General features: G+C 42.7%; 1 protein-coding gene across 1 annotated transcript in view; it reads left to right on the top strand.

Annotated features, from left to right (window-relative positions):
* The first annotated feature begins 9,611 nt into the window (after positions 1-9,611).
* igf2bp1 (insulin-like growth factor 2 mRNA binding protein 1) overlaps positions 9,612-14,404 on the top strand; it is a 42,776-nt gene continuing 37,983 nt past the window's right edge. Inside the window, exons 1-2 of the mRNA XM_005747301.2 lie at positions 9,612-10,373; positions 11,494-11,554. Of these exons, the coding sequence (XP_005747358.1) occupies positions 10,199-10,373; positions 11,494-11,554 (236 nt within the window). The 5' untranslated portion in view covers positions 9,612-10,198. The remainder of the gene's footprint in view (positions 10,374-11,493; positions 11,555-14,404) is intronic.

The raw sequence follows: 14,404 nt of genomic DNA on the forward strand, positions 1-14,404 counted from the left end.
GCTGTTTAACATCAGTCCAGTCTGCTGTGTTTTCTTAGTGACCTATGCAGGCGTGTGTATATTTGCGAGACGCGGGTTAATTTAAACGATTATGTAGCATTTAGGTGGATTTTTATGTTTGAAATATTCAGAGGTTAAACCTGTGCTCTTTGTAATGCCCAGCAGAGGACTTGTTACATTTCTAAAGACCTCCGTGGAAAAACAGCATTTCATTTCTCTCGTTCCGTGACCTCCATAAACTTTTAATGATGGGTTTATGGATTTGGCAAGTTTATTTTCTGAATTTTGGGGGAGAAAAGGAGAGCAAAGCAAACAAATGTGTAGCTCTTTCTCACATCTGTTTGCTCATCACATCACTGTCTGAAATGCACCCAAAGCACTGATTTATATTTTAATTCAAATAAAAGTGAACTTTTTGAATGAATGGCTAATCAGATGAAGATGCCTGGTCTTCTGCATGGACGTGGTCACATGACAAATGGTCTTCAGGTAAGTGTCTGCAGTTTAACAGTTAAGCCACAAAGGTTTTCCCCACAAAGACTTTTTGACTTTGCCAGAAAGTCCTTATGCTAAATCTATGAATTTTCATATAACAGTTCAATACTCCAAGTCATTCTTGTCCAAATTCATACTAGGATTTGATGTCAAATACATCCAGGTGATAACCTTGTCTGCCCAGATGAATGTGAAAACAAGCGGCACAGTGCAGCTTGAATGTTAGTCTAAGTATAAGAAAAGAAAATCATTGAATGGTAAGGTGCTTCAAACCTCAGGTTTGCCCCATATGAAGTAATGGGCACTTTAGGGTGTTTGCATTTAGCTTTTTGTGGGTAAAAACTGTCTCTAACGTTAGCATGTATTATATCTTAAAGGTTCCAGTCAGTCAGGACTGAAGCCACGTGATAAGAGACCGCTGTACTGGGATGGAAGGACGTTACGTTACTTGGAGGAATTTGTATTTTTTTTTAATATACTGAATTCTAAAAACAAAAGGGGGAAGGCAGATTATTTAAATGGAGAGTGATTAAATGCCTTGGTCGTGAAAGTAGGCTAAAGTTGTACAACAAGGACGTGGGCGTTTACACTGCAGCGACATCTTTTAATCGAATAATCACAATCATTAACGTGATCAATCGGAAAACCGGGAAGCCTTACAGTAAGAGATGAAATATTTATAAAGAGGGGAATGATTTGGTTTATTATGTCAGTCTAAAGTCTGCAGGTGTCGTCACGTTAAGTCTGATCTGTCCATATAGTGTATAAGACTGCGTGCACATGCCGGGAACGCGCATTGTATTCTATCTGATGGAGAAGTGAATGAGCCGGTCGCGCGTCCTTGTCGGACCTCCGGTAGCCTGTGAACTTTCCCGCCGCGCGACACTCCGGCGCGGCTGGCAGTGAATTAATTTCCACTCGTCAGTGGATGGAGCGTTTGCTCCATATGGACGCTGGTCACTGTTGAAAAATCGTTCGCCGTTTCGATGACCAGGCTCGGATTTTTCAGCGTGTGCGGGCCTCGGTGGATCTGACTCCCGTGTTTAAACGGATCCAAATTGTCCCCTTTTCGCTGACTCACCTACAGACCGGTGTGCCATACCTGACCCCGACAACCAATGATGCACGAACCAGGGCGTGTAATCTTAGCAGCTGTGTTGGTGCGTTAAACGACTCAAAAACGTGTTTTTCTTTGTTTGTTTAATACAAAATCGAAATATGCGTTGAATATGAGTGGGTTGTTACAAATTAAATTGTATAAATTTTATAAAATAATATTATTTAATGCGTGATAATAATCTAGATAATATTTTCTATAAGTTATCCATTTAATAACGAAGAAATATGACCGCCGAAAAGAGCCGTTTAGAAAAATGAAAAAGTCGAAATCCATTATTTAAATATTTTTTATGAAGAAAAAAGTTTTTTAAGTACTTTATTTCAGGCAAATGATTACGTTTCTGCGTTACTTGGTTGAGACTGTTGCGTCTCGACAGGCCTCCCGGCTGAAGGCCTCGACTTCCTCTTTCAGGCCTAACGACACAGTGCAGCGACCTGAGTCAGCCGCTTGGTGGCGGTAATGGGTCGGAGAAGAGGACAGAAGCCGCATGCAGCAAATTTACTGTGGGCTGTTTTACTTTGCAACCTCCAATCACAAGCAGAACACAAAGCTTATGTCATTTTAGGCTTCATTGCCAAGATTTAAATGCGGCAGTGTGAGATTTAAAAAATAAAATAAAATGTTCGTAACAGCATATGAGGCGGGATGATTCTTGTCTAAAGGATTTGTACGTGTACAGTTTTAGAGAGTACATAGTTCCGCCTACATCCTTGTCCTGCTTTTACTTCTGACTTCTAAATCTTGATGCCACTTCATGCTAATTGTAAACACAACATTTCCAAACAATAGCCCACTGCAAGGAGTTTGCAGCTTAATAAAACCGCCCATTTCCGCTCATGAAATTGTTCTTATTACGTTATACCGCCTCGTTTTCAGTTGACAGAGTAATTCAGTCGTCATGGCCGTTTTGTTTCTTCAAATCAGCGGCTTCTTCAGAGTAGACCCCCCCCCCCTCCCCTCACTCCATTTTGCGTGCTTGCTCAAAGGTCTCGTCCCCGGGTCTTCTCGTTGTCCACCGCGTGAGAGACTATTATTCTGATCGAGGTCGTAGCCGGTGAGTCCGATACACAAACAGTTAAATTCCCTTCTTCTTCTTTTTTTAATTCGGTCATCCAATCCTGTCCGACCATAATGACTGTTAGATCTAGGATCCGGATCCCCCCTCTGTTTAACCTATTTCACATTAACTAAAATCCAACCAGCCATTTAAATGTCTCTTTGTATTTGACCAGAGGCAGTTAGTTGATTGGAGCTGCATCTGTTTTGGACACAAACGATACTTTTGATCGTGATAATTCCCACGGAGCTGTGATTCGTGATCAATGCTTTCATCTCATTTCACGTAGAAAGTCGTTTTCCCGTTCGAGTTTTTGTCCCAAGAAACGTGGAAAAGGCTTCAGTGAGGTGCTCTCAGGCGACATCCTGTTTACTCATGAATTCACACGGCTTCCCATTCAGCTTTAACGAAGTTAGTTAAGTTGCATTAACTTTGGGGTTTGATTTCTCTGTACAATCTTTTCCCGGCTGCTGTGTGGAAACTTTCTGTTTGACTCTGCAGCTCTGTAAAGCTCACTCTGCTCGGTTGTACAAATACAATACTTCACATCGCTTATAGCAGCTGAACACTTCCCAGGAAAAAGCCACCGGGTAACAAGAAAAACTTTACCACAGTTTCATCATCAGACATCAGTGAGACACACACACGGTGCAGATGTATTCCAGCTTTGGTGTGCACGCACAGGTCTGTACTTTTCATTCATTCCACAACGAAACAGTCTGTATTCAGTCCCCTGTGCACAGATTATACAGTGTTTGCTGCCAATCTTGCTTTGACAAATACAGAACAACTTCAGTTATTGTTTCCGTAAAGTTTCAAATACACTTGCATACGTTTGCATACATGTTTATGTCCTTCACAGCTTGTTTGCAGCCCTCTATAAAATCAGTTGCATATTACCACATAATTATACGTGCGTTTGTTTTTCCTTGAAACGAAGAAACAGGATTTCACTCGAACACAAAGGATTTGTCATAATCCCGATGATGATGCTTCTCTTAGTGGCAGACAGCACATCCTGTTTCCATGTCGGCACAGGAAGTGAAGCCTTGTGTCATACGATGTCTCATTTGGTTTTAAAATCCTAAACATGTTTGAAAGTTAACATTTGACCTCCAAAAACGGAAGCAAACACTGACAGCCTGCTATTGTGAGAATTTCAAAATATTATTTCAGTATCACTGAATATTGAAATATTAATTTTCAAGTTTTTTGCACAATTTGAGCAGATAAAAACATTTAGTTTTTTTCACAACCAAGTCTGCCATGTTTGACAAAAACCATAAGCATGAGATTGACAGCAACGCCACGCTACAAATCATAGCAATGAATCCTGAGACTGAACTATAAATGACCCGTATGACACACACACACACACACACATTAAAAAAGGGTTTGTGGAGTAAATATTGACCAAAACGCTTCTAATTTATCCTTTTTCTAAATACTAGTTAGTAAATGAAAACGTGTATTCAGGCTCATTTTATTCAACATGAGTATAAAGTTGTCCCAACTTTTTTGTGGAACTTTTACTTGGTTGCAATAAGCTCGAGTTGGTAGTTTTTCTTTGACCGTTTTATTGTCGTATCTTTCCAATAAGACCTGTTCTCCAACCTTTTTACACTGACCAGTGAGTAAAGAGAAAATACAATAAAAAGCTAAACAAATGTCCTTGTTCCTCCAGGAATGTGGTTTGACAACTCCACTCTGCTGGGATTTCAAGAAAAAGGGAAAACAGCTTTTTTAAATATGAAAAATGTACAAAATCTTGTAGGTTTTTTTAAAATTAGGTAAATCCACAGATACAGCAAAAATGTAAATAGTTGGATTTCAAAACATGGACGAGGCCTTCGCCACTGAATGATACTGTGGAAACAAAGCAGACAACCAAAACGTGAATTTTCTTCCAGATCTAAGACGTGAAACATTCTTAAATAAGTCGATGACAGAAAAAACGTCAAACTGCTTTTTCCACAGTTCCACGGGGATCTCTTCAAAACACGAGGGGACATTCGGGACAGTTTCCTCCTTTGTGTTTTATTTGAAGCTTTCAACAACTTTTACTTTTTGTTTGTGTGACTGCACACGGAGGAGTCACATATGTACCAAATCTACAGCAATACTAAGGAAGTAAAAATGTTCCTGCGGTCATTTTTCTTACTTAAAAATGATCAAATGAAAACAAGAAGCGATGAGGTTATAAATGACACGTTCTCCTTCTTTCCCACTGAAAATGTTGCACATTTTATACATTTTCCATGAGTTCCCCTGAAGCCTTTTTCACATTCCTGTCACGTTTCATCGAACATCTTTTTAAAAACGTGCAGACTCTACTCTGCTTGAGTACTTTTCATTACTTACATTTCTACCTACTGCTTTTGTAAAACAGAAAAAACCAACATAGCAAAGATGGTAGAAATATATACAGCTGATTTGTTTGTCTCTTTTCTCCCCCAGTGCTTGTGGTAAAACCTGAAGGAAACAATACTGGCTGAAGGATGTTTCCTCCAGGTCCATTTAGCAGCCGATGAGGAGCTTTCGGTCATGATGGGTGCCCAGTCGTCATCGCGTCCTTTCAAAATATCCTTTTTGTCTGATCGCTTCTGAGGCTGCTGCGGAAAAAGAAAACACCAGAGCAGGTCTTCATAGAAGCAGTGGAAAGTAACTATGTACTCAACTTTAGTGCTAAGGATTTAAAAAAAGTGTACTTTAGTTACTCTGGAGTTTCATATTAAACGTCCAACATCTGAATGCTTGTTTCATTTTCTCATTTCTAATTTTCTGATATTATAAAGCCTTCGAACCAGAATAGATCTGTCAGAAACAAATATTTAAAGGAGCCAACATTTGTTTCTGGACCAGATTACAGAGGTGTTGGCAGGTGGCGGAGGCACATCTGTAATGAAACAACTGCCTCTTGGTTCACATCTGTATCGCTTTCACTACACTGAAGAAATCTGTGCTGTTTAAGCAGGTGAAGCAGATAATACACACAAACAGTGCAGAGTGTGAATGCTGGTACTTCCACATTTACATATTAAGACTCTTCGCTGTCCAGCAGGTCACATGACTACACTGTAATAGTCCCAATCAGCCAGCAGCAAACAGCAACGAGGCCAGAGGTCAGAGCAGCTGGAAAGTAAGTCTGAGGTCATAATTATGAAAGGCAACACGGGGAAGAAGCAATGGGGAGAAATGCTGAGATGAACAGGACTAACGTGCAGGCTGTGCACACTGATGGTGGATCTCATTAATCCAGCAGCAGCACATCCTCTATCGACTGTGCGTGTGCAGCAGATAGCATGGAGATCATCTGCAGAGATGTGTTTTGAACTGCAGACAGGAAGAGCTGTGACACATGACTGACATGCATGTTTGCTCTGTGCTAACCCAGAGAGAGAGAGAGAGGGCACTAAGAAGGAAGTGGTGGAAGAAGCCTAACTGAAACTCTTCAAACGTGACAGAAACCGAATGACTATTATACAGTGTGAATGAAAGAGTGCTCGCTTTACATTTAATAGCAAAAATGTTACGCATCTGATATTTGGAAATTGGCAAGCAGAGGGCCCGAGCTTTACGAAGAGCATATTTAGCTGACTTTGTAGAGAAAACTGGAATCTGCGGTCAAACTCTGTTGCTCATTTCTGAAAAAAGGCAAATAAATAAATAAATAAAGGCTCAGACCTCATTATTTGATTTTGAACAAGGTCTCCTCTTTTCCTGCCTGAGCAAACTCATCATTACAGTAATGAGGACTGTTGTTTGTCTTTTTGTTTTCTCCACAAAGATGCTGAAACAAGACGTTTCCTACCTGCAGGCTCTGCAAGGAGCAGCACTGGGCCTAAAACGGGCACAAAGCAGGCGAGAGGTCCGACTTTTCTTCTTGAACGTTTTGGGCATAAATGCCCTCGCAGCCTCTCAGAACAGTGATTGTGTATTTTGTTTTTTTAAGTGATGAATGGAAACTTCATGTTGGGGATTTTGCAGCTTGCCTTATTCCGACAGCATCATACGTAAAAACACTCATTAAAGGGCTGCTCTGGTTGCTCCTCAGGCTTCATGAAAACACTGAGACAACAACGTCTTCCTGCATCTCTAACAAACACTTTACCTGCAGCTTTTAGGCCCGTGCACATTTGTTAGGCTGGGATTGTTTAGCTGACTGATGCACAGGTTTCCCCCTGTAGCTCAGTGGCACAGAGTGGGCTTTTATAGACACACACACTGATGGTTTTGATTTTTAACAGCGAGCAGATTACAATAATTCCTATTTTCACCTCACACTTAAAGGGTTGCAATTAATGTAATTAGAGATCTAAACTTTCAGTTCAAAGTGGAACGAGGTTCCTGCGATGGTTCAGCTCTGACTGGAATTCGTCTTTTGCCGGCTGCTGACGATCAGGGATACACAGCAGCTAACTGAACTTCCACTGGAATGTGGCTGTTTCTGAAATGTGTCTTCACAAAGTTAGTTCCAAAAATCAAACATCATCATTTGTCCATCCGGGTGATTTTAAAGAACGACTGTATCACCTGCAATGCAGTGATCTCACATTACAAGTGTGGCAGGAAATAAATGAGAGATTTACTCATTCACATTTCCTCAGCCTGTTCCCCTCCTCCTGCAGTTCCTCTATTGCATCTGACCTCCGCCCATCAACCCTTCTGCCTCCAACACACACACACACACACACACACACACACACAGAAGAGTAACTGCAGACAGGATCTTGTGATACAGTTTTTAGAAAGTTTCAGAGAACAAAGGAAGGCATTTGTTGATTTGTAGGAGGAATCTGGTGGTTAGCAGTGAAGTTCATCAACTTAATTACTCTGCATTTTCATTTAGATGCTTCAGCTCCAGGTAAGCACAGGAGGACACTATTATATAAACTGAATACAGGGGACATACGCTCTGAGACGGCTGAGAGTATCTAGACAGTGTAACAACCCCACACACACTAAAGAAAAAGTATCGTTTAACATTTTAACTCTGATACAATGAAAAGTTGGATTTTAGAGGTTTGACTTCATAAAAACAACGTTCACCTCGTCAGCCAAACAAACAATTCTGTTTTAAAAAATAATGTCCATAAAGCATAAAGGTGTGCGTTTTAACGCTGCACAACAAACACACGAGATTATGTTTGAATCTTAAACAGCACGTATGGAAGGCCAGGTTTTAGTTCCTGGTCTTAATCACAGCTGAGGCTTTAATGGACATGTGGGGGTTGGGTGGGGGTGTCCTTTGTGCCTTATCCATCTCAGGACAAAACCCCACCAAGGCTATTGTGACGTTTCCTGCTGAGTTAAGGTGAACTAAGGCACTATGGCACACTGAGCACTTTAACATTTGTTTTTAAATGCAGCTCAACTCCAATAAATGCTTGTTGTGACTGATGTCTGTCTGTGATTGAGACAAACAGTTGTGGACTTAATCTGACTTTGAATTAAAACTGGTGACAAATTTGTTCTGAAAGGAATATGTAAGTACAGATGTTTTTAACCATCGCTGTACTAAACTAAATGTCAAACGACACTGAGGAAAAAGTGGACACTGATTAAATGTATTGTTACAAAATACAGCCAGTAGGCCTAGTTTAAAAAAAAAGGGAAATATGTGATGTGCTTTTCAGATTTAATGTAAAAAAACAAAAACAAACAAAAAAACCCACTCCTGATGATTCAACAGTTACTGGCGAGAGCTCCATTTCTCTTTGAGGGTTTGAATCCATTTTGTGAGTGGAAGCCATTTTCTAACCAAAGCAAGCTTCACCAGAGTGCCACGTATCCCCCCGGGCGTGTGCAGTATGGCTAAAAAGTCCAAACCTCGTGCACAGAGAAAAGGGGGCCCTTTAAAAGCCAAGACCAAGCCCGTCAAAATTAGAAAACCATGAGACGAGACTGGCACAACCTGGAGAGAAGGGAGCCGATATCCACAGCCAAACTCCAGCGTGATGAGTGAGTGGGGGAGAGGCAGGCCTGCATCACGCACTGCCTCCATTTTGAGGAGACATCCACCCAGAGGGGCGCGCAGTGTGCGTGTGAAGCGTAGCGAGCGACTTCGCCATGGTATTACTTCCTGTGCGCCTCACACCGAGAAATGTGCAGAAATTGCTGGAGAAGAGGCTAGCGCGCCATGTTCCCGCTGTACTTTAACTCTGGGTATCGCCTGTTGGGAGCCATGACCTCACAGGGAAACTACAACACACAGTAAAGTGTTTAAAGCGAGACGAACTACGAGAGTGTACCTGGTTGTAATGCATCGACGCCATAGCTGACACATTGTTCCAGTTGGTGGGGAAAAGGACCCTGGCGGCGACGTATGAAAACAAGGACATGGGTTGACTACTATCTTACTACAGCACACTTGTGGCCCCTAAAACAAAATGGAGGCCCCGTCCCGCTGTTTGACAGCCACCATGGGTTCACCATAGGTCATTTATGTAACGTCACGAAGACAACTTCTTTAACTTTAGCACAAATCATACCCATCCAGAGGGCGGGAACAGCAACAACAGGGGTGGGGGTGCTACGCAGTAGAATGAGCGGGCGGTGCCTTGTTATTTAAATGTAAAACGGCTACGGCCACCGAGGCCTTCCACTAGACTGAAGGGTGGAGGAAATACCCCCCAACAAAATAAATACCAACAAAGTAGACGCTCACACGCTGTCCGCTATCAGCTTTTAGCTGCAATTCTCCATATTCGCCCGCATTAAGCGCGGGTGTCCACATGTACATCGTGATGCATACCCCCACCGCTCAGGAAAACACGCAAACTGTACTGTTGTCCACTACTGTACAGCACGGAATTGGGAGTCTCAGCTTCTGTTACCATGCGCGCGCACATACGCACACGCGCTCATCTGGTGAAAACCCTGGGATGAGAGGGGGATGCCCCCTCCCTTCCGCCTTGCTTACCTACTCCAACTACACCACGTGGTTTCCTCTCTCACACAAAAAAAACGTGAATTGGAGTCGACGAGGGGCGGCGTCACCCCTCTGCCGGCAGCAGGCGGATCGCCGAAAGAGGGAAGGATAGAAAACTAGAGAGAGAGGCGGAGAGAGAGAGGAAAACATTTCTCCCGATCTGATCCCGCCATAGTTTTTCCCACTCTTCTGCCATAGACCCATCATCAGACCCAGTCCAACCCACCTCCTCCACAGCGCGATAGAGGCTATAGGCTGCTGCTTTATTCGTCTGTTGGGGCCGGCTGCAAGTCAGGGGGTTTCATTTCTTCTCCTGCTCCACTTATTCAACTGGATTTACAGCAATATTCAACGTTACCACCTGATTCTACTTTTTTACATTTTTTTTATTTGAATTTGTCATCGTGAATTCAAATTTATTTCGTACTTTTGTCCTCTAGCGTGATTTACACTTTCTGTTTGAGTGGCAAGTGTGACAATATCTTGTTGCGCTATTAGCACATTCAGCAGAAACTTTTTGCTGGCTCCAATCTTTAGTTATTCTGGGCTTTGTTTTTTGTTTTCCTTTTTTGGGCTCGGGAAAACAATTTCCACAATGCACAAGCTATACATTGGGAATCTAGGCGAAAGCGTGACTGCCGAGGACTTAGGAAAAACCTTTGACGAACACAAGATCCCATACACCGGACAGTTTCTAATGAAAACCGGCTATGCGTTTGTGGATTGTCCGGACGATCACTGGGCCATGAAGGCTATCGAGACATTTTCTGGTGAGTTAAGGTGGACTACAAGTCACCAAAAAAAGCCTTCTCTTATTTCCACCTTTAATTTCATTCATTCTATATATAGGGAAGCCGTAGACGCCGGTTGCATGCTCACCTTCAGCGGTGTATCCCAGTTTTATTATCCGTTCGCCTCCCGAGGCTCCACGCGAGATTAAATAAATACATAAATTCCTGAAATTATTTTATTGGTGTTAGAATAAGGAATATTAGTGTGTGGAAAGCTACACACCCACGGGAGCCATTCAACTTTTGCAGGAGGGGGGGCGCACGTAGTGTAAAGCTATACTGTAAAACACAGCCATTGGTGAAGCTTTCCTTGATATCGTTGTAATTTATCAAAGGAGATTCTAACAGTACTGTGCTAATTATGACACGTGCATTTCAAGCTAATGCGTGCTTCTGGTAGGCGTTTTAATATCTTGCACCCCTGAGCACTGGATAGAGTAGCCTACTCTCTTGTGATATAGGATGAAGCCTTGCTGCTTCCCCTCCCCCTTTAAGCCGGGAGTCCACTATGACAAAGGCAGAAACAAATAAATTAGCCCTTACCAAACCTGGCCTCAGACCAACCCAGAATTTACACAAACCTACCCTGCTATGGTACAGCTCGCTTTCCTGCGTGGCGACAGCTCTGTGGCCCATTTCTCATGGTTCCCTACACATGTAACGTGAGGAGGCAAGGTCGCCATGCCAGTCAGCTCCCTCTGATCCTTCCTCAACCCTCACCAAACTCTCCAAACAACCCTCTCACACTACAACCATGTGGGCTTGAAACCTTTTAACTGCCACTCAGAGTTAAACTGATAAACGTATAGTTATCGCTTGGCATTTCTGAGGGATTCAAGCAGACGGAAAGTGACGTGATGTACACTATTCACTTGCTCCCCGACTTTAGGGCATGTTTTGAGCACTTTCAACATAACTGCTTCTTAGTACTTTTCATGAGTGCTTGGAAGATCACCAGGTTTAATTGGAAATAAGTGAACCGCAAGGCAACCCACACTGTGTTCCCTGAATACAGTAGATTCCCTTCGTAGGCCTTTGCAGCTAGTACACAGTTAGCATTTAGCCACACTTTGTTCTGAACCAGTTTTCCTTTTTTCAGGTAAAGTGGAACTTCATGGGAAACGTATTGAGGTCGAACACTCCGTCCCCAAGAAGCAAAGGTACATTGAGCACTTGTATCACCCCTCCCCCTCCTTTCTCAAAAAGAAAAGGGGAAAAAACCTTTCATGTGTTGCATCACCTTATGTGGGTCTTTCTCTCATGGGGTAATAAGTGAAAACAACGACTTCACTGAATGATTTGCTATTAGTGGGACACAGATTTCGGCCCTTGCGCCCACTTGACGTTAGAAGCCATTGTGAGGCTAGCAGTGGCTAGCTTGGCTGTGTTTGTTGGTGTGGCAGTGTAGCGTGGACCCTCAACTTTGTCGGCCATTGCTGTGGAGCTGAACTGTGACAGCTTTAGCTAGGTGCCTGCCGTTCTGTGCAGTGTGGTTGGATTTTTACTCGTCCTTTTAAAATGCTGCTGTGTTTTTAGAGTGAGCTCAACAAGCACGTAGATATAGGTTCTTCGTAAAGTCGCAGTGTTGATGTGAGCACGTCCTGTGGTTTACTATATGCTCTAGGCCCAGCCTTTTATGTAGTTACTCTTTCCTTACACTACAGCCACTACACAATTTCTTTAACACGATTTTAAAAATGCACTGGCACATATGTATTTTATAAATGTATAGTGGTGTGGTTTCACGTGTTGGACAACCTTTCAGTGCTTTAACGTGTGCATGGATAATATTCGCTTTTTGCTTTTATTAAAACTCTTCGGTTTAACGTTCACACTCTGAAAACAAATCAGTTTTTAATGATGCTGTGAGTTGTGACGGAAATGCGGTGTGTTGATTATTTTATTTCGTTTATAGGTTTCTTTTAGAATGTATTTGACGAGGAAATTGATTTAATGGAGCTGTTATTTTATTTTTTTAGTTAAATTAATAACACGTCTTTCCAATTAAAACACAGCTGTGCTGTTTAGTAATTGTAGTATTTCTTTTAAATATATAATGCTCGTTTTAACCCAGAATAGGTGCTGGGTGTGAATATTTCACATTTAAATACCTTTTGCTTCACGCCAACTCGGACACATTTATGTGGCAGCCTGATAGTGTACCTGTAGCTGTGGCTTCTTTGTAATTGGGTGAGTGTCAATGAAATTTCTGCGGTTCAGTAGTAGCTCTAACTGGTGTCCATTGTGCTCATTTGACCTGCTTCATTCAAACAGCACTATGCAATTCTCTTATAGCCCATCATTTATGCCCGTAACCTTTGGCACACATACGAGTTGAGCACAGTTCTCCATGTTCCGCCATTTGGCCACATGTGTGCGTATGTATGTGTGTGTGCGTATTCACCATGAGCCAAAATGGCCAGGAAATGTAGAAGATTCCACCCCATTTCCACACTTGTTGCCTTTTAATAAATGCTACGATTTGGCGTAATCACTCTTCGTGGGATTTTGTATGAAAAAGGCCGAATATTTCAAACTAAGCTGGCTTTTGGGGCGCCCGCCCTGCGCCACGAAAGCAGAGTAAAAACGTTGCAACATGGCTGTGGCACACACATCCCAGCAGCGTGGTCTTTGTGTGGATGAGTGGGGCCGAGTGTGGTCACTTATTGCCAAACTCGCCTTACACACGGAGCTAACATGGCTGTAATGCCTTCAGGTGTCTTAGCGGGTGCGTGAAGAGTCCCAGATCTTGACTGTGATCACCTTAAAGAGCCACAATAAAGGTGATTTGTGAGTGGGTGGGTGCGGGGGTACCGTGGGACGAGCTTGTGGCCCTTCGTGGCTTCACAACACGTGGTGCGTCCACGCAAAGAGGAGTTGCACCACGTCAGGCATGGAGGGCAAAATGGCGAAGCCTTGAATGAAGCAGCCACTGTACAGATTGCTCCTTATTCTTTTTTTCCACAGTGTGTCACTTTGGGTGTCGTCAGCGCCCGGGTCGCCCCGTGGCCTACATCACGTGTTCCAGTGTGTGTGTGTGTGTGTGTGTGCTTTTCTTTTAAATGTAAGTAAATTTTAAAAAATTAGAAAAATATTAACATGACGGAAAACTGTGAAATTTGTGGAAGCCCTTTCTTAAAATGGCTGTTCGTGCAGTCCGTCAGCCAGAGCTAAATTATCCAAATTATGTCGCAAAATGATCGCGTTTAAATATTTATGAAAAACATCTGCTCATCTCCAGCATACAAGCGTGTGCGAGCTGTTTGAGCAAACGCTGATTTTACGAAATTATTTTGTAAATGTTTAAAATCCTCCAGTTGTCAAACAAAGACTGTGGGGCAACGAACCAGGCGTTTTCTGGCGACGTGCGCATTTGGGCAAAAACACTCAAAATAATAGATTCCAGCATATATTTTATTTTTTATCTACTTTCACTCAATAAGCTGCTTGTTTTGATACCGTTTTGAATGTTTCCTATTTATTGTGATTCTAACGTGGAAGTAAAAGGTTTCGGGGGTGCTCGCGTTTCTACACGTGTTTAAAAGAAAGTTGCCAGAGTACATACGTTTAAACGTCTTAAAACTGCTCTCCTGCAGTTGCTTCTGAACCTCAAGGAGGGTGTGTGTGTGTGTTTGTGTGGGAGTGGCGGCTGTTCTGAAGGAACAAGCCCTTTGGGCTATTTGAAGGAGGTGGGGTGGGGGTGTCAGTCCCTTAACTAAAAGAATGAAGGTTCAATTCCTTCTTTATATTCCACACGTCTCAGTGCAGGGGGCGCTGGCCCTGCCTGTCCTGACCTCTGACCGTGTTTTGAACGGTACCTTTTGCGTTTGTATGTATGGACGTTAAAGATGGACGAGTTGTAAGTTTCAGAGAGAGCTGTTTGGTTACTGTGTAAGGCTGCAGAGGGTTTGGCAAGGTGGAAAGCTGGGGTTGTATAGCTACAGGAAGAGGAGAGGGGAGAGAAGGGAGGGGAGTTTTTGTGTGTGTGTGTGTGTGTGTGTGTGTGTGTG

Source organism: Pundamilia nyererei, unplaced genomic scaffold, assembly GCF_000239375.1.
Source record: "Pundamilia nyererei isolate P.nyererei 1_Seehausen unplaced genomic scaffold, PunNye1.0 scaffold00193, whole genome shotgun sequence".
NCBI lineage: Eukaryota > Metazoa > Chordata > Actinopteri > Cichliformes > Cichlidae > Pundamilia > Pundamilia nyererei.